The sequence below is a fragment of the Sturnira hondurensis genome, unplaced genomic scaffold (genome assembly GCF_014824575.4).
Source record: "Sturnira hondurensis isolate 20B ecotype Veracruz unplaced genomic scaffold, ASM1482457v3 Scaffold0017388, whole genome shotgun sequence".
In the NCBI taxonomy this organism is placed as follows: Eukaryota; Metazoa; Chordata; class Mammalia; order Chiroptera; family Phyllostomidae; genus Sturnira; species Sturnira hondurensis.
Window position 1 is genome coordinate 1 of NW_028090019.1, and position 21090 is coordinate 21090.

At 40.5% G+C, this 21090-nt stretch overlaps 2 protein-coding genes across 3 annotated transcripts; both read right to left on the reverse strand.

Moving 5' to 3' along the window:
* Nucleotides 1-45: 45 nt before the first annotated feature.
* Nucleotides 46-5834, reverse strand: LOC119001989 (putative protein ZNF720; the record flags this gene model as incomplete). The annotated part of the gene is made up of 4 exons (XM_037067644.1): nt 5582-5834; nt 2937-3088; nt 500-626; nt 46-141 (listed from the first exon to the last, which is right to left on the reverse strand). Coding segments are annotated over exons 2-4 (238 nt in total), but the record flags the coding sequence as incomplete, so codon positions are not given.
* A 10904-nt stretch (nt 5835-16738) lies between these two features.
* On the reverse strand, nt 16739-19793 carry LOC119001988 (zinc finger protein 501-like). 2 transcript variants are annotated; one of them, XM_037067643.1, is made up of 3 exons: nt 19675-19793; nt 17682-18820; nt 16739-17459 (listed from the first exon to the last, which is right to left on the reverse strand). In XM_037067643.1, exons 1-3 carry the CDS (start codon nt 19702-19704, stop codon nt 17333-17335), a joined length of 1296 nt encoding a protein of 431 aa, XP_036923538.1. In that variant the 5' UTR covers nt 19705-19793; the 3' UTR covers nt 16739-17332. The 2 variants fall into 2 exon arrangements, with proteins under 2 accessions (XP_036923538.1, XP_036923537.1); XM_037067642.1 differs by having other exon boundaries at nt 16739-18820.
* Between the last annotated feature and the right edge of the window lie 1297 nt (nt 19794-21090).

The following is a 21090-nucleotide window of genomic DNA, read 5'->3' on the forward strand; positions in this document are numbered from 1 at the left end:
TTTGGGCCTCTCACCTGTGTCACCTGCTTTCCCATCCCCACCTACCTGGGGGGGCAGATACTGTCTTTTCCTTGTTCACAATCCAGCAATCCTTCATTTGCTCCAAAAAGGTGACGAGAACTGGCTTGGCGACAAAAAGTCCTGTTTATTCAAAAAAAGAATCATTAGTTTTGAGGAAATTTTGCCATTTTCCATTCCACTTTCTTCTCAGGTAATTAAACTGGTAATATAAAATATTCTAGAACGTGATTTTCCAAAATACTGTTTACACTAGCACCTTAATTACTCTAGGTCACATGTAAACTTCTCAGACACTAAAGGTTCCTAATTCACATAATTCACAAAGTCTTTTCTCTCTATACAGGATAACCTCCAATTTCTCTATTGAGAGTTAGAATCTGAAGGGCCCCCACACAAAGCAGAAGTCCCCAAAAGATGTTAAACTAACAAAACGAAACCCCGCAGGTGGAGCAGGAGGTCTAAAGGAAGTCATCCTCACCCACAGAGACCAGGGTCCTGTAGTTCTCCAACATCACATCCACGTACAATTTCCGCTGACCTGGGTCCAGGCATTCCCACTCCTCCTGAGAGAAATCTACTGACACATCCCTGAAGGTCAACAGTCCCTGAAACAACAGAGTTCAAAACATTATCCAACAAGCAAATACTTTTAGAAGAAGTGGTTTTGTGCTAAAAGAGTATCCTGACTTACTTCCTAATATCACTTTGACTCAGATATATACTCCATTTTTTCAGATATATTTTCAAACACTGAGAAATGACGTTGACTGCCACAAACCCCAAACACAGACTTTACTTTTTGGGAAAATACTCTTTAAAACGAAGGCATCAACACAGGCATATGTATGTGAGCACTGTATTTGTATCATCCAGAATGAGCTGGGTACGTTTGTTTGTCAGCTACAAAACTCATGGGGAGTTGAAAGTGTAAGTACTTATTTACATTTAATTCAGACAAGAGACAACTGAAGATTTGTAAAAGTGGACATTTTGGTACAGGAGTCTGGGATGGGGCCTGTGTTTCCACATCTTTCACGAGTTCACTTTTTACTACTGACAGCAAAGTCTCTGGTCCATGTGCCACACTTCTGAACAGCACACAAAACAATACAGAATTCAGACATATCTCTGAGCAGGAAATGGTTTATAAAATTTACAGTTTCCAAGAAATAAAAAACAACAGCCAAAATACTATTTGAAAATGTTGTATAAGTAATCTTAGAACAAAATTATTCTTCCTATGTTATAAGAGTATTTTGTGAAACATACAGTAAAGGGTAGAGCGAAATTTTCCCCCAAACTGGATGTACAATTTTTCAACAAACACAGGCAAATACATGTAAAGAGACCTCATGACTATTCATTGGAGTTTCGGTAACTGAGAAGAATGCAAATATCTCAGGAGAGTAAGAAGCCTAAATAACTGAAATGTTAATATTTTATGCACACAAACTGACATACATATGGAAACTAGCTACAACTGAAAAGTGATAGAAAATAGAATTTTCATGTCAATGAAATTAAAATTTGTGATTCTGTAAATCTGAAAAATCTAACTGTGGACGGTGTAACTTACGTTTTGTGAACACAATAAGGAGAGGAACATACATAACATTAGAGCTATTTCTTAGATTTCTTAGAAATCTATTTCTTAGATTTCTATTTCTCTTAAAATTTTGTGTATCATTAGTGGAGAGCTATTATCTTACAAACTTAACTAACTGAAAATACACTTATATTGCTCTTGTAAACTTTTTTGAAAATACAAAAACTAACAGATAGGATATGACTGTAACATGAGTGTGGAATATTATGAAAATTTACAAGAACAGGCCTCGTTGAGTAAATCCTTCATGTTTGAACCATCAGTCTTGAGAAAATAAATGCAGGGCCTTCATTTACCCAAGCAAACTAAACAAACTAAACAAAATAAATGCAGGGCCTTCATTAAACAAACTAAAATGACAACAAAATTTGCAGATAAAATGTGATAATTTTATCACATTTCTCAATAATTCTCTGCTAGAACCTTCTCAATAATAAAGGGAAACTTAACTCCATAGTTAAGACAGCACCTTAGTCAGGTGACTATCAGGTGGTCTAGAACAATGGATATGCTCTGTCTGAGGCATACGGGAGTACATGTCATCACTGCTATGACACTACTGGTAAAAATATGGAAATAAGAAAATCATTATGTGAAAATGATCATAAATAAACATCAATTTTTGCAAATGCAAATTCACATGTACCTGTCCCATTATGTACCCTAATCAGTGCATTTAAGTACCAAGACTTCTGTACAAAAGTAGCGAACAAGGCTCTTCTACCTACTCTTCTTTGTCAGAACTTTCTGAGCTACCTTCACCAGTAAAATGTGTGTTTTCTTACCCCTGATATACAGAGCAGATACTGCAGCCACATGAACCTAAAGCCTACAGGTCTCTTCCCTACCAATACCTGAGCCTCTGAGACCAACCCAACAGGGATGTGTTCAGTAGTAGAAGGTCATGAATTAAACAGAGAAATTCTTGACCTCAGGGAGCTAAAGAGGATGAAGAGAAGGCTATGGAACATTAGATAAAAGTAAATAAACTGGAGACAACAACAACCATTATTTGGTCAACAGATGCCTGCAAGTCCCTATTTGCAAAAGTTTTGCTCTAAAAAGTTTGCCTCAAAATCTGGATTTCTTAACCGCCCACCTTTCCTTTATTACAAATTATCTAAATAAAGTCATGAATGGAAGGAAAAAAGTACATAAACTGTTGACACTGAAAATAATTAAAAGAAAATATTAGAGAACAACCTCACTAAGCAAGAACATCAGAAATAGAGAAATAAACATTGCAAGATCCAAATCCACTCATGTGAGGAGGAAAAACACAGCCTCTGACCCAGGACACACAGTTTACCTGAGAAGTGGCCATGTCATCCTGCTCAAGCTCTGGGTTGTTTTCTCAGGGAACGATGTGCTGAGGAGTCAAGTGTGCACGTTGAGGATGTAACTTCAAAGGTGTCCACACAGCCCCTTTATCCTCTTCCACCACACTCACAGGAAAAGGACCTAGAAATGATGAAAAAGCCACTCTCTCCTGACCCTTTTCATACCAGACTTACAAACAATGAGCTCCAACATGGAGATCACACTGGCAGTTTCTTCTTTCTCCTTTCAGGTGCTCTTTCCTCCTAGAGACATACACAAACTCCTATAGCAATGAGAGCATGCACTGCTCTCCTAAACCCCAATACCAGCACAGCACCCCTCCATCTTTCCTGAAAAGCCTGCTCCTCACACTCACAAATGCACTTGGTGTCCCCCTTGCTAATCCCAGGCATCACCTTAGAATCCAGTATAAGACCTCATTAAACAACCATGCCCCACCCAGAGCAGCTGACCAACTCTGTGGGGGAGCAGACGCCTACAGATGATGTCTTTTCTTAAAACTCAAGTGAGCTAATAAGAACCAAAGGGGAACCTTTTGGTTTAAGGAGCATGCACATCCCTTGGGGATCTGGGCCCCACTCTAGGTTATGAATCTGCAGCTCACCAGTGGGGACCATAAAGTGGCATCTTTCTCTAGTTCCCTCCTGGTGCCTGCATTGCTCCCCCAGAGCTCATTTCAGTAGCACTGGGCAACAGATAGTAGACCCAGCACACCTCGGACCTCTGGGTACTGTGAGGCACTGAAACAAGAACTTCTAGAAGTGCAGCACCCTAGGCAGACTGCCTTCCTCTTTTCTCACATAATTGCAGAGAATAGAAATCTTCAGGCTAAAAGCTTTGGGAAAAGTTAGCTACTGAAATATGCCTGTCAAATCACTTCGCCACGAATAGGTGGGAGGTCGCTCCAGTACGTCCTTCAGTAGTTTCAGAGAATGGACAACAGGGATGGACGACAGGGACGTGAGGGGAACAGTTCCTTTGTGGCTCATAGTCCTGATTCAACAAATCATATCAAGGGAAGGAAAAAGCTGCTGAACACTAGACGAAGTCATGAAATTAGTTTCAGACTGCTAAGATCACTCACATCCTTACCAAGTGCACACTAGAATTATTAAGTACCAATGGATGGTTCCACATATGCTAAAGAATAGAAAGGATGCACAGCTCTGGAACTGAACTACATACAATTAATTTAAAAGGAAAATACTTTCGGTTTTTTTTAAAAGTGCAATGACTTCTAAGTTTGAAAAAGGGTGAGACTATAATGACTATAATTTTCTTCTACTTAGAAAATAATGATAAGAGCTGGTCATGATAGGTCACCAATGCTTACTTCAAAGCTCATGATTTACAAAAAAGCAGATATGTAATAGACTAGGATTTCTCTCAGTATGTGTTTTAAATGAATTTAATGTGAGAGATAGAAAAAAGTAAATTCATAGGAGAGGAAAAAAGGCCCCATGTTTTGAATATTTTTTGGAAAATGTTTAGGTGGAGACAGACTCAGTCATTTCTTCTCTCAGGTCACCATCTCCCTTTTGCCATCCTGGGAAATGAGAAAAGACTGAGTAATAGACAAGTGCCCCCTTTGAGTGAGAAGAGCTGCAGTTGGAAGCTAAGAACCATCAAACTTTTAATCCAGAGATTTAACATTCTTCTTCAAATCTATAATTCAGCAAATGTTAAAGTAAATATATAAAGTACAAGCGGGTATCTCACAGCTTCATCAGCCACATTCCATCAGCTCCCCAACTCATCGAGATCCCGGTTCCCGAACGCCTCCCGCTACTTCCTGGTTCTTTCTCGAGATGTTTCCCTCTCTTCCCCGTTTCTTTCTTCCCTGTTGTCCTTTCCTGTGTTTCCTCTCCCCCACCCCCTCCTTTCTCCTCTTTTCTCTATTCCTGTCCCTACACCTGTTCTGGGAAACTCTTGAGACCTTCAGTATTTCAGCTTCACTTGCTCCTTCTCCCCGATCTTTCTCATTGCTCCCGCCTCCATACACTTCTGGCTCCAGCGCTTCCCCCAGGCCTGTGTCCCCCCAGTTGCCCTGGTTACTGTCTTTCCAGTCACCCCACAGCCGCCCCACTTGCAGAGCACTTTCCCCGCTCAAACCCGTCTCCCCAAACCGCCTTTCTGTTCCCGCAGTCCCTCCTCCAATTCCTCTCCTCAGAACCACTCTCCCGGTCTGAAGAGCCTCTTTTTAAAGGGCTGACTCGGCGCCGTTTGTCTCCCTGCTCGCTCATCTCCACAACCTCTAACTGTCCCAGCTGCACGCGCTCATCGAGCTCTTCCCCAACCGCTAGCTCCGTGCCCTGTGTGTGTCCCTGGGCAGGCGGATATCTACAGAGAGGGCTGAAAGCGGGGCAACTGGGCCTCGGTGAGCCGAGAACAGCGACTTCGCTCCACCCGCGTTTTCTACTGAAACCTTAAAGAGCGCGCAGGGTGGGCCGACTGCCCAGGGAACAGCTTTCGGCACCAAAGCCACGCGGTGGACAGAATTTAACACGAAGGGGGAGAACACCGACGGGACCGCCTCAGCGTTTCCGCGTACACCGGCCCTCCGCAGCCTCCGCAGGGAAACGCTCGGAGGCTCAGGGTTTCGGGGCGTCTCACCTGGATGTGGGATTCAGCGCTGCGGGAGGCGCAAATGCGAGTATTTCCAGGCCCACAGTGATAGTGAGGCTTCCCGCGCACAGGACAGCGGCCAGAGAGCCTCAGGTTTGAAACTGAAAGACCCGACCCGGAAGACTCCCAGGACCTTCACTGCTCCATAACCGCCGCCCGGTGAGAAACAAACTGCGCGTGCGCCACTTACAGTCCTCCCAGACTGCTTCCGGGGAGGAGAGGAATTTCAGTTGTAGCCAGGTGAAGGCAACACCTGGAGAGGGGACTGGAGTTGGCTCAGGGTTAGGGCCTGCAGTCCTCCTCTACCTAGCTCTCCTAAGTTATATTCTTTCCTTTATCATTGCATTTGACTTTGGAACCGTTTTGTATGATTTCATGTCTTTACAAACAAAGCAGAAAAGTCTTTTAGGGAAGTCTAAAAAAAATAGCAAAATAACGTGCGTGTGACGAGGCACAAAAAATTAATGTGGAACTCAGAATGTTATTGCAGCCAATAAAAATGAAGAGAACGTATCCATATATATAATTTACCTCTACATTAAGAACAAATTTTAAGATTAATTTTTAGAAGGGAAGGGAGCGAAAACTGATGTGGGAGATACATACATGATCAGTTTCCTCTCTCACACCCCCCAGCTGAGGACCTGGCCCACAGCACTGGCATGTGCCCTTGCTGGGAATGGAAACTGACCTTTTGTTTCACAGGCTGGCAATCAATCCACTGAGTTATACCAGCCAGGGCTATCACTAAAAATTTAAAATAAAACTTGTCAAGAAAGGATAGCAATTTAACAAAACTCCTATAAGCATAAAGGTTCTTTTATTTTCATTTTGTTTCCTTTGCTTTTCTGTACATCCTTTTGAACTATCTACCTGTGAAGGGATTAAGTTTTTTCCCCCTGCATTTATTTTTATTTTTTAAATATATTTTATTGATTATACCATTACAGCTGTTCTATTCCCCCCCTTCATTCCCCTCCACCCGCACACTCCCTCCCCCACCATTCTCCCCCCCTTAGTTTGTAACCACGTGCCTCAAGTTCTTTAGGTTCTATATTTCCCCCACTATTCTTGCCCTCCCCCCTATCTATTTTCTACCTACTGTCTATGCTATTTTCTGTACCTTCTCCCCCCTTCTCCTCCTCCCACTCCCCTATTTCTAACCCTCCATGTGTTCTTCATTTCTATGGTTCCACTCCTGATCTAGCTGTCCTCTAGGTTTGCTTTTGTTTTAGGTGTGCGGGTGGAGGGGAATGAAGGGGGGGAATAGAACAGCTGTAATGGTATAATCAATAAAATATATTTAAAAAATAAAAATAAATGCAGGGGGAAAAAACTTAATCCCTTTCACAGGCTGGCAATCAATCCACTGAGTTATACCAGCCAGGGCTATCACTAAAAATTTAAAATAAAACTTGTCAAGAAAGGATAGCAATTTAACAAAACTCCTATAAGCATAAAGGTTCTTTTATTTTCATTTTGTTTCCTTTGCTTTTCTGTACATCCTTTTGAACTATCTACCTGTGAAGGGATTAAGTTTTTTCCCCCTGCATTTATTTTTATTTTTTAAATATATTTTATTGATTATACCATTACAGCTGTTCTATTCCCCCCCTTCATTCCCCTCCACCCGCACACTCCCTCCCCCACCATTCTCCCCCCCTTAGTTTGTAACCACGTGCCTCAAGTTCTTTAGGTTCTATATTTCCCCCACTATTCTTGCCCTCCCCCCTATCTATTTTCTACCTACTGTCTATGCTATTTTCTGTACCTTCTCCCCCCTTCTCCTCCTCCCACTCCCCTATTTCTAACCCTCCATGTGTTCTTCATTTCTATGGTTCCACTCCTGATCTAGCTGTCCTCTAGGTTTGCTTTTGTTTTAGGTGTGGTTGTTAATAACTGTGAGTTTGCTGTCCTTTCACTGTTCATATTTTTCATCTTCTTTTTCTTATATAAGTCCCTTTAGCATTTCATATAATAAGGGCTTGGTGATGATGAACTCCTTGAACTTGACCTTATCTGAGAAGCACTTTATCTGTCCTTCCATTCTAAATGAAAGTTTTGCTGGATAAAGCAATCTTGGCTGTAGGTCTTTGGATTTCATGACTTGGAATACTTCTTTCCAGCCCCTTCTTGCCTGTAAGGTCTCTTTTGAGAAATCCGCTGACAGTCTGATGGGTACTCCTTTGTAGGTGACTGTCCCCTTATCCCTTGCTGCTTCTAGGATTCTCTCCTTCATTTTAGTCTTGGCTAATGTAATTATGATGTGCCTTGGTGTGTTCCTTCTTGGGTCCAACTTCTTTGGCACTCTCTGAGCTTCCTGGATTTCCTGGAAGTCTATTTCCTTTGCCAGACTGGGGAAGTTCTCTTTTATTATTTGTTCAAATAAGTTTTCCACTCATGGCTGTTTCTTTCCCCCTTCTGGTACCCTTATAATCGGATGTTGGAAAGTTTAAAGATGTCCTGGAGGTTCCTAAGCCTCTCCTCATTTTTTTGAATTCTCATTTCTTCATTCCTTTCTGGTGGGATGTTTCGTTCTTCCTTCTGGTCCATTCCATTGATTTGAGTCCCAGTTTCCTTTCCATTGCTATTGGTTTCCTGGACATCTCCCTTCATTTCAATTAGTTTAGCCTTCATATGTTCCCCTAATTTGTGACTATAATCAGTTCTGTGAGCATCCTGATAAACAGTGTCCTGAATTGTGCTTCTGAGAGGCTGGCAATTTCTCGGTCGCTTAGAGTTATTGGCTCTGGGACTTTGAGTTCCTCTTGTGCCATCTTTTGGGCTATTTGTGCCTGTTCCGTAGCACGATCGGAGCCCTAAGGTGTTCACTAGAGCAGGGAAACTAAGTCGCTGGGTTGTGACGCTGTATGTGGGGGCGGGGTCAAAGAGAAGCTATGGCGTCCCATCTGCCGCCTCTTGCCTCGGCTCCCACAGATGCGGCAGCTGCCACTGTCGTGTTTCGTCCCACTGCACGCGAGTGTGCCACCGCAGTCAGCCCTTGCCCCCTGGGGCCTGCGTGGTCCGTCTCACTGTGCGCAAATGTGCAACCGCGGTCAGTCTGCCCCACACCCTGACTGGGTCTGGGCCACTTGCATGCCTAGGTCTGTGGATCTGTCCTGCCCTACCCTGCTCCGCTGCTGGCTCCGCCCTTCTTACCGTCCCCATTGAACGGTTAGTGGTTGTCGGACTTCCGTATAATTCAATTATCTGTTTTGTGGCTGTGCCTTTTGTTCTCCAAACCTTTGTTGTATTCAAACTTGGTTGTGGGAGAAGAACAGTGTTTCCACCTATGCCTCGATCTTGGCGGAAGTCCTGAAGGGATTAAGTTTGAAATAGCTCATCCAGTCCCGAGGCTACCTAATGTTCAGGCAGCATGGAGAAAGAGGCCTAGGTCTTTGAGGGTATTTACAAGTATTTCATCATGATAAACCATTTAACATTTAAAAATGCAGTAAATGAGAACACATAGTTCATTCAGGGAGGTCTGACAATGAAAGGCAATGTATTTCTAAATTAATTAACTATCAATGTTTACCCTAAAGCCATAGTTGAGTAGCTCAGTGAGTAACAACATTGTGTCAATATACCAAGGTAGTTTTATTCCTGCTCAGGGCTCATTCAAGAATCAACCAATGATCCCTGACTGGTGTGTCTCAATGGATGGAGCTCCAGCTTACAAATTGAAAGATCACAGGCTCTATCCCCAGTCAGGGCACATGCCTGGGTTTCAGGTCAGGTCCCTAGTAAAGGGCACACTAGAAGGAACCACACACTGATGTTTTTCTACCTCTCCCTCTAAAATTAAAAATAAAATCTTTTTTAAAAAAACAACCAATGAATGCATAAATAAGTGGGAAAACAAATTTCTATTTACCTAACTCTGTCTCCCTTCCTCTTTCTCTGAAAATCACAGAATCAAACAATGAATGCATAAGTGGAAACAGAAATTGTTTTTTCTCTCTCCTCTTTCCCATTTATAAAACTTAAAAATATGAAAAAATAACCAACAATTTTAAACGATAAAGCATGTTAAATAGAAAGAACGGGGATAATATCAAAAGGGAATTCTTGAAATCAGTATTTCCAAAGAGGTACAACTATTCAAGATAAAATGCTCCTATCTGCAGACTTGACTTTGGGAGCCTCAGGGAGACCGGCTGAAACAAGAAAAATATGGAACTGGCTGCTGTGGCTTAGTGAATTGAGCACCAGCCTATGAACCCAAAGGCTGATAGTTCAATTCCCAGTCAGGGCACATGACTGGGTTGCAAGCCACATTCCCAGTAGGAGGCACTTGAGAGGCAACCATTCCCTGACATTTTCTTCTCTTTCTCCCTTCCATCCTCTCTAAAAGTAAATAAAACCTTAAGAGAAAAAAATATGTCGGCCCTGGCTGGTGTAGCTCAGTGGATTCAGCACGGGCCTGCGAACCACAAGATCGTGGTTCGATTCCCAGTCAGGACATATGCCTGGGTTGCAGGCCAGTTCCCGGTTCCCGGCAGGTGACGCACGAGAGGCAACCATACATTGATATTTCTCTCTCTCTCTCCTTCACTTCCCCTCTAAGATAAATAAATAAAATCTTAAAAAAAAGTGTCACTGAAAAAAAAGACGCAACAACAAAGAAGTTCTTTGAACAAAAANTAAAAATAAAATCTTTTTAAAAAAGAACCAATGAATGCATAAATAAGTGGGAAAACAAATTTCTATTTACCTAACTCTGTCTCCCTTCCTCTTTCTCTGAAAATCACAGAATCAAACAATGAATGCATAAGTGGAAACAGAAATTGTTTTTTCTCTCTCCTCTTTCCCATTTATAAAACTTAAAAATATGAAAAAATAACCAACAATTTTAAACGATAAAGCATGTTAAATAGAAAGAACGGGGATAATATCAAAAGGGAATTCTTGAAATCAGTATTTCCAAAGAGGTACAACTATTCAAGATAAAATGCTCCTATCTGCAGACTTGACTTTGGGAGCCTCAGGGAGACCGGCTGAAACAAGAAAAATATGGAACTGGCTGCTGTGGCTTAGTGAATTGAGCACCAGCCTATGAACCCAAAGGCTGATAGTTCAATTCCCAGTCAGGGCACATGACTGGGTTGCAAGCCACATTCCCAGTAGGAGGCACTTGAGAGGCAACCATTCCCTGACATTTTCTTCTCTTTCTCCCTTCCATCCTCTCTAAAAGTAAATAAAACCTTAAGAGAAAAAAATATGTCGGCCCCAGCTGGTGTAGCTCAGTGGATTCAGCACGGGCCTGCGAACCACAAGATCGCAGTTCGATTCCCAGTCAGGACATATGCCTGGGTTGCAGGCCAGTTCCCGGTTCCCGGCAGGTGACGCACGAGAGGCAACCATACATTGATATTTCTCTCTCTCGCTCTCTCTCCTTCACTTCTCCTCTAAGATAAATAAATAAAATCTTAAAAAAAAATGTCACTGAAAAAAAAGACGCAACAACAAAGAATTTCTTTGAACAAAAACCCCACAGGGAGCTTCCTGGACCTTTGTTTTTTGGTGGCAAAACATATTCCTAGGTTTTGTTTGGCTTACTACACTAAAAAATTATTTTTCCCCATGCTATAACTATGTATCTTATATCTTACACCTATGTCAAGCTTACTATTAAGTGGCACAGATGTGTCATCAAAACCACAGGTTGATAATTATAATAGTAATTATATAACAGTGCAGCTTCCATCAGAAATTTCTCCTGCCTTTCTTCTCACTATATACATTTACTTTTTGCAATGCAATTATTCAATTAATTTATTCAATGCCCTACTTTAGGAGGGTTCATATGAGAAATACAGGGAAGTTATCAGCCTCCTAATCTACATCAGTAATAGGAAAGAGTGGTTTGGAAGATATTGAAGTACAACTCCACAAACTCTTTACATGGGTTTTCTTCCCACCACTGCCCAACCCATGCGTGGCTTACAGGGTGCCCAGGGTAGGACTCCCTGGAAGAATGCCTTCTGTGTACTCTTCCAACTCGAGGAAGAAGTACTGAGCCCGACCTGGAAAAATGTTGTCTGGCATCTTGTGTGTTTCAGAACACTGTTATAACTTTGCAAGCACCCATTAGAATGGAAGGGTTTTAAAGTAAACTCAAACCCAGATGCAGACTTCACTGAAAGCATCATTCCATCTGTGTCCCCTGAAGCTGCACGAGCTTGAGTCACAGCAGGGTGACATTTACTTTCCCCCTCCAAAGAAATTTTAAAAAGTCCTAGGCTTCAATGACAAATATATACAAGTGTCCAATAAGACTCTTCCGATTCAAAGACCTATCTAGGGTCCTCCTCGCACATTATGGTGGGACACAACAAGCACACCTCAATAAACCTCCACCTTCAGAAAAATAAAGAAAAAGAGAAAGGTGGTGCTCAGAGGCCTCCAGCCCACAGCAAATGTGCAGTTTTGCCGGGCAGAATGTACTTCCCGGACTTATTTCTGGGCACCACAGAGAGGAATGATCTTTTTCTCAACTCCAGTTCTCCCAGGAATACAAATCTAGTTCTCTCCTTTGTTCCTGACTTCACATAGTCACACCTAAGAGCACTAGAAACAACGCCTTTCTTGTGAAATAAGCACTTTTACCATCTACCTTCTTCTAATAAATACTAACAGTTTCAGGATTATTTGGAAGTTTATCAAGTGATAGTGACTTTTATACTACAACTTTATAGAACCCTAAACTGTACAACAGTAATTTTGTAAAGATTTTATTTATTTATTTTTAGAGAGGGGAAGGGAAGGAGAGAGGGAAACATCAATGTGTGGTTGCCTCTCAGGTGCTCCCAGTACCCACACTGGGAACCTGGCCCATAACCCAGGCATGTGTCCTGACTGGACCCTTTGGTTTGCAGCCCATGCTCAATCCACTGAGCCACATCAGTCAGGGCTTCTTTTTTTTTTTTAAATAGCACTCTACATGGAACTCAGGAGCTCCATTTGGTATTATCTACACCCACCATTTATAGCAACACACGTCTGGCTTTTTAGGTTTATCCCAGGGTCCTTGTGCTTCTTCTCACACATCCCTACAAGTAGAGATTCCTATCACGAATACATGGTGTCCAGAAGGAGGAACTTCAGGGGAACCATATAAATCAACTGGAATCTGACTTCGGTAGGCATAAGGACCATGTCCTTCATTTGGATTTTGTCAGGGTTTTGAGTTTTAACTTAACTTCACATTGACCCTAAAATTATCTTAATGTGAAATTTTAAGAGTCAGATATGAAACAGTTACACCTTTTAGATCTCTCTTGCAAATTAGTTCCTACATTTTTTATCTCAGGACTTATTAAAATATTTCACATGCAGTGGAAAAATTAAGATGACTTATAAAAGAACATACAGCCATTGTTGTGGAGAGAAAACAAATTCCTGCTGGAGGATGCTGGAGGTCAGTTGCCACAGTAACAGGACCACAAACTCCACTTTCACACCTAGCTGTGCTGAATCTAAAAGTGAACATCACTCATGAAGAAATGTCACAACACCCTGAGGTGAAAGAAGACCATTAGTCACAGCAATATTAAGTATGGCATTTCAATAACTTCAATAGTCTAGCACAAATAACACACCTTTTTAATTACTAAATCTTTTATTACAAAATCATTAAGTATCTAATGCTGTAACATAGTATCACACTCACACACACCATGTATTTTAGATGAAACATTAAAATTGTTCGTCCATCTTATGGAAGACATTCACGTACCCTACCAACCACACTCAAGCAGCTGTTACTTCTGATGGACCCTGTATCTTTAATTGTGACTCTGTGAACCACTCTCTAGAGCATGAAATTGTGGGAAAATGTAGTGGCGGTTCAAGGCTCCTAATTACAGAAAACAAATGGCACAGCAGCAATATCATAAAGTGCCTTAGCTGAACTTCAAAAAATCACATGTCATCTCTATTACCTCTATAGCATAATGTTCTAGTAGGTTCTATAAAATATATCAACAATGGAGAATTTTTTCACATAAATGCCTCAAGTCTCTGAAGAAATTCCTAATGACATAACTGCAGTGCATTACCAAGTAGTATATTGAAGTATACCTTGTTACTACAGGTTTGAGCAAGGTTAAATATATGAACCTTGAGGTTGATAAAGAAATCAACTACACTCAGCTGTATTAATGAAAACAGGTCATATCATCTAAATACAGCATGTCAAAATGATTCTGTCACCATTTGTCAACATACGCATTACAATCATTAAGCAAGAGTTTCTGTCCTTGTGATATAATAATCTCATAGCAGAGCTTTCTTTGATTTTGAAACTGGAAGCTAATTATTTAGCAAATATACACAAACAACTTCACATACTTAGGGGCAAGCTGTCTGTACTTTCTCACCTATCCCTGACCTCTTTTTTGTTCCAACCACATCAATTAATATTCATCAATTCTATCTATGAGTACCCAGAATATACATCAGGATTTTAATATATTGATGTAATCGTTTCTATGAAGGGCATCTTGGTAAAGTACTTAATGTTTCTATTTCTTACATTAATGCAAAAAACAAAAGACACCCTGCATGGAGACACGCAACACAAGTCTAAGTCAACCACAAAGGGCATCTCCATTTAGATTTTCTTACTACATTGTGCATCCCAGTGTCCTCAGTCTTCTATGGAAAAATACATGAGTGAACCACACCTAGTATACAAGAGTTCACAGATATGTTAGGCAGCAACAATGAACCCCATTATTTCACACACAAATTAGGAAAAAACCCCAGTAGCATGAAGTGATATGAGATTGGAATCACATGAATAGTTCCTTCTCAAAATATCTCAAATGCTGTCAACATATAATAGGATACATATCTAAAACCCATCTCCTAGATGTTTGGAAACACACTAAAAGGTAATTGTCTATGTTTTTAACCTTTGGATGATTCTCTATAGTAAGAATTCTGATTTAGAGCAATCCTGGAAAACTATCTTTGATTAAGATTTACTGTCAATTCTCTGATATTTTGAAATTTTTTCGATTACATACTTTCCTAAATTTGTATATATCCTGACTATGGGGGTGACTTTTCTCCCAAGTCCCCTGTCTGCCACAGATGAAAGTAAGCATGACATGATCTGCTTGGGGAAAAGAGGTGGCCGATCCTTCAAGATGGAAGGGCCGTGAGCAGTGGCCAGTTTCTCAGGGGAAAAAGGCGTCCAGCCCCCTCCTCCAGGAGCTTTATTGGGTTGTAGTACACAGGAATACAGGGTGGCAAGGAGCAAACAGTAGGTAACATTTCAAAGAAATCTGAGGGCTTAGCCTAAGTCAGTGTCTGTCAGGAAGATTTTCAGAAACTTTGGGAGACATACTGATTTCCTCTCAGACCCTTAGCATATGAATGAAAGCACTCTTAGCAGAGCAGATTTCACAGGTTTTTCAGGAATTCTTTGTGGTGCCAGATTTTTGCCTGGACCTGCTCTGGCAAGGCAAGGAGCTGCACCCCTCCCCATCACCTAATCAGGCTTAAGGGGATTAGAGCCAGGATGCGCTTCTCTCAGAGGACCTGGGGACTTGGGCTACCTCACACAGCCAAAGGGCACAGGTCTACTGCTCGCTCTTTGTTTCAGCCCCCCAAGTCCTTCCATGATGGCCTCCCAAGTGATCAAGTCTGGCTTAGGTTGGTCCCCGTTGTGAGGAGACATACCTGTCATGGATTTTCAACCACGTTTTGGGGGCAGGAAGAGGAAACTGAGGCAGCATTTCCTACCAGAGACAAACTTTGTCTCCTGTGGCTGGGATTCCAGAGGGCACTCCCTCATCCTTAGCCACGGGGTTGGGGGGTGAGGGGTGGGGTTAGGGTTACAATTTCTGAAACCAGGCAGAGCAGTCCACAACACTAGACTGCAACTTTCAGGCATAAAAGTTCTTTCATGGGTTCTTTCATGGGTTCTCGTGAGTGGCATATTTTGACCGCTGTTCATTCTTTATTAAGAACACATAATTCCACTGCAGTGTACATTCCCTGAGAGACAGTGTGGCTGTAAGTTACCTACATTGTTTCCTACAATCTTCTTTTTAAAGTTTTATCTAGTAGGAATTCTTCTTAACTTTTTAAAAAAGGTTTTACGGGCTGGAAAGTACTTGTGCTGGAAGCACTGGATGGTCGGGGTAGGACTGGGAACACAGGTGTATATAGCAATCTGTACTAAAAGTTTTCTATTACAGTTTCTGTACAAGTATCTAATCCTGTTTTCCATTTTGGTACACTCTAATCCGGACTGAATGTGTTAGATGATAAGTAAGAATCTTCTTCAATCTGAAAATCCCATAACTCCAACCTCTTTCTTACTTAAACATTATTATCATGATTTTGAAGGAAGTTTTTCTTTGTCAGTTAATCTTCATATCTGTACTAATCCTTCTTCAAGTTGGGGTGGGGGATGATGACACCATTTAGTATATGCTAAGATAAAATCTTAGTGCAAAATGAATAAATATGCTGTAGTTTAAAAAACAAGATTTTGCCCTGGCTGGTATAGATCAGTGGATTGAATACAGGCTTGCAGACCAAAGAGTCCCTGGTTCCATTCCCAGTCCAGGCAACATGCCTGGGTTGCTGGTCTCCAGTAGGGGGCGCGTGAGAGGCACCCACACAATGAGTTTCTCTCCTTTCCTTCTCTCTGAAAATAAATTCTTAAGAAACCAAGATTTCATTTACTATTAGAGAGAAGAGAAAGGAGGGAAATGTTAACATGGGACAAATGTGTTGATCAGTTCCCATTCCCATGACCCCAACTGGGGACTGGACCCAGTCCAGCAACTTTCAGTTTGCAGGCCAGTGCTCAGTCAACTTCAGCCACACCAGCCAGGGCTATAGTATGAATTCTTATATATCAAATAAGATGTGAATACTGAAAAACAGTATTCAACATTCTTTTCATTTGTATTGTTTGTATTTACAATGAACTCTGATGTTGACTCAACTTTGAGTACTGGTTACAACTTTGCAACATTTAAATTAGATACCTTATGCATGTCTCCTCTATGAATTATCACATGTGGATTAAGGTATGAAGGAGGATTAAGAACTGTGACAAATTCATTACATTTTTAAGTCTTCTCTGATGGTGAATGACAGTTGAACAATGGTAAAAGGTATTGTTAAGTTTTCCAAATTTTATTGTTTCTCTGTAGCATAAATTCTCCAATGTTGAGGAAGTACTGAACACAGGTGAAAAGCTTTGACACATTCCCTACATTTGTAGTTCTTATCCTCCATGATGTCTGTGATGTTAGTAAGGTGTCAGCCTAATGGCTTTACCACATAATATATATTGTTTCCAGTATGAATATTCTGATGTTTAGAAAGGTGAGAGGACTGGCTAAGCCCCTTACCACATTCTCTACCTTTATAAGGCTTCTCTCTACTATAAATTCACTAATGTCAATTAAGATTTCAGGAACACCTAACGGCTCTGCTACATTTACAAATCTTCTCCCCCATTTTAAATATCTGATACCAATTAAGTTTGGAGAATGAGCTAAAAGCTTAATACATTGTCTATATTGATAAAGCTAATCTCCAGTACAAATTTTCTGATATCTAGAAAGTGTTGAAGCCTTCACAAAGTCTTTGCCACGTTCTCTTCATTTTTAGGTCTTCTCTCCAGTACGCATTTTCTGATGTTGAGTAAGATTTAAGGATTTGCTAAAGGATTTACCACATTCTGTACTTATGATAGGCTTTCCTTCAGATGACTTCTTCCATGTTGAGTAAGGGTTGAGGAACACCCAAATGTTTTATTACATTCTCTACATTTATGAGGCTCTCTCCAGTATGAATTCTGTGATGCTGATTAAGAGATGAGGAACACGTAGCAGGTTCTCCAGCATGACTTCTCCGGTGTCGATTAAGTTTTGAGGACTGGGAATAGTCTTTACCACATTCTCCACATTTATAAGGCTTCCCTCCCGAATGAATTTTCTGATGCAGATAAAGTGATGAGTACCAGGCAAACTCCTTACCACATTGTCCACATTTATAAGGCTTCTCTCCAGTATGAACTCTCTGATGTTTTTTAAGGATTGAGGACTCCGTAAAGGCTTTACCACATTCTCCACATTTATAAGGCTTCTCCCCTGAATGAATTCTGTGATGTCGATACAGTGATGAGCTCCGAGCGAAGTCCTTACCACACTCTCTACATTTATAAGGCTTTTCCCCTGAATGAATTCTGTGATGTAGATAAAGTGATGATCTCCGGGCAAAGTTCTTACCACACTCTCTACATTTATAAGGCTTTTCCCCAGTATGAATTCTCTGATGTACAATGAGCCCTGAGATCTCGCTAAAGGCTTTACTACATTCCCTACATTTATAAGGCTTCTCTCCAGTATGAACTTTCTGATGGTACAAAAGGGCTGAGGACCGGCGAAAGGCTTTATCGCATTCTGTACATTTATAGGGCTTCTCTCCAGTATGAATTCTGTGATGCCGTTTAAGTTTTGAGGACTGGTTAAAAGCTTTACCACATACTCTACATTGGTAAAGCTTCTCACCAGTATGAATGCTCTCATGTCGTTTAAGGTCTGACAACCACATAAAGGCTTTATCGCATTCTCTACATTTATAACGCTTTTCCCCAGTATGAATTCTCTGATGTTGAATAAGCCCTGAGGACTGTCTAAAAACTTTACCGCATTCTCTGCAGTGGTAACATTTCTCCCCAGTATGAATTCTTTTCTCATGTGGAGTACAGCATGAATGCCTTTTAAAGGCTTCACCACGTGTTTTACATTTGGAGAACTCTTCTCCTGTATGAATTTTCTGATGTACAACAAGACTTGAAATTTGACTGAATGGTTTTCCACATTCTTTATATTCAGAATGGTTTTCTCCCGTCTGGCATTTCTTACGTCTATTTCGATTGAGTATGTGACTGAAGACTTTGCTACAGGGTACACATTTGTAAGTGACTTCGCTGGTACCAATATTGCCTTGTTTAATGTGACTGCAGGACTGCTTCAAAGACTGGACACATTCACCTTGTTTGTTTGTTTTCTCCACAATAGGAATAACCTCATGTGTACTGTAACTTGACATTTTCTCAAAGAGTTTCTGGCCTTTATAATGGTTGTCTGGCAGCTGAAGATACTGATGTTTGTAAGGATTAAACACATGGTCAAAACGTTTCCAATGTTCATTACCTTGGTAACTTCTACCTTCATTATATGTACTCTGGTAATTAATGAAGACAGGCCATTAATAACAGCTTTAATTTCATTACACATGTACACTTATTCCCAAATAACTATTCTGTGGTATCTGATAAACAATGTTGGTTGTATGTATTGAAAAATGCGCCCAGCCATGGCAGGTGTGACTAGTCAGCTGAGCTCTGTTTCACAAAGTGAAGACTTTCCAGTTCTAGTCCCAGTCAGGGAGCTAGCCCGGACTGTAGGTTCCGTCTACTGTAAGGGTGTGTGCAAATGGCAACCAACTGCGGTTTCTCTCACAAAACAATGTTTGGCTTTCTCTTTCTCCCTCTGTTCTTCTCTCTCTAAATATGAATCGATTTGTTTAAAAAATCACTCCCAAGTATACAACATGATACATACTTAAATATGAAAACAATCCTTATTTCTCAAAAAGGATAATCATTCTTTAATAAAAAGACTATGAAACTGATCATATTTAAATTGTCCATATGCATTATATATTACTAAATTTTAGAAAGCACTTACTGAAAATTAATCTAAATCTATAATTTAATCAATCATTTCAAATAATTATTCACACCATGGATTATGTGAGTTCCTAAATGTCCTGACTGCATTTGCAAGAATATATACACACAGAGGAAATGGTTTCTAGTCTTCATATTTGGACACACATTTATCTGCATTGTCACTGACTGAAAGTAGGATATTTCCCTAATGTGTACTATTTTTGACCTGTAGAGGTAACAAGGATTTTCTCAAGGAATAATTGACCTACGTTAGTTAAGCTCCTTTTAACAACCCTTTTTCTCATCACACACATTCTTATCAGGCTATCATTACAATATCAAAGGCACACCTTCCGTTTCTTACCAGTATTAAGTTAGAGAATAAATCTTCCATCCCCGGCTTTCTCAACAAGGCCTGATTGTCTTCAGATGAAACAGCTGAAAGACACAAAATAAAGTTTCACAGGTTTGACACTCTGGGGAGCGTATTAGAAACGTACCAGCAAGTTTTGACTGCATTCCGTTTCTCAGTACTCCTAAAGAAAGTTAAATGTTCCCAGCAAGAAAAGGTATAACGAGAAAAAGTCACACCAAAAAGTGTGTATTCAAGAAAGAAAAAAATCAATTAATGAAAAATGCTGTTTTCTTCCTTGGTTGCTTGAAGATTGGTCACCATCATAAATGACACAGTAATCTATGTCTGAATAAAGGTGTGAATACAAAAATGTGCACAATTTAAATTAATGAAACAAGTAACTTTATTTTTATGAAGAGACTAGTCTTTGTAGTGTGATTTTGTGTCTGCTGATCATATGGAGGCCTAGATCCCTATGATTACAGAGAAAACATTACTCTGTTTTCCCTATGAAAACAGAGTAAGATTTGTCTGTATCATTAAGGATGTAGAATGTCTTGATATAATTTCCTTTCCTTCCAGGAATATGGAACAGTTGATGAATTACTTCTTAGCTGAAATGTTTAGAGTTGGAGCTCTGTTCTCTATTCTTTTCACTGATTTCCTGGCCCCTCTATGTCTCAGGGTAATGACTCTTGTGGTTTATGCTGCTTTCAGCATAATATATTAGGATGAAACTGAATTCTGACTCTTGATAGATTGCACCNTTCTTCTCCTTCCAGGGATATGGAACAGTTGATGAATTACTTCTTAGCTGAAATGTTTAGAGTTGGAGCTCTGTTCTCTATTCTTTTCACTGATTTCCTGGCCCCTCTATGTCTCAGGGTAATGACTCTTGTGGTTTATGCTGCTTTCAGCATAATATATTAGGATGAAACTGAATTCTGACTCTTGATAGATTGCACCAGAAAACCAAGAAACCACAACCAGAGCTACAGGTAATATTTTCAATTATGAAAGGTCAGAGTTATACAGTCTGTTTTGTGAAATAGTACTTGATCATGGCATACTCGATCCTTTTCAAGCAGTTTTTTAAAAAACAGTAAGTCAAAAGGTGTAGTACCAGCCCAGATCTCAGCTTTGTGTTGGGATTCAGAACCCATTTTGGAGGTGGCAAGACAACTGGCTTTGGCTTGATTTATGATCCAATAAATTACACACACACAAAATATCCCAAACATATACTTGTACAAAATGGCATATATGAGAAGAAGAAAACAGAGATAGGTACACAAGAACACAACAAAAAAAGTCAGTGGGACTGCAAAGGCCAATATTGGTGCTAACAAAATAAAATGAGTAAAGATTCTTCAGTGACTTTATCACTGGGGACTCTGCAAATTTTTGGTTCTCAGGCCCGCGGTC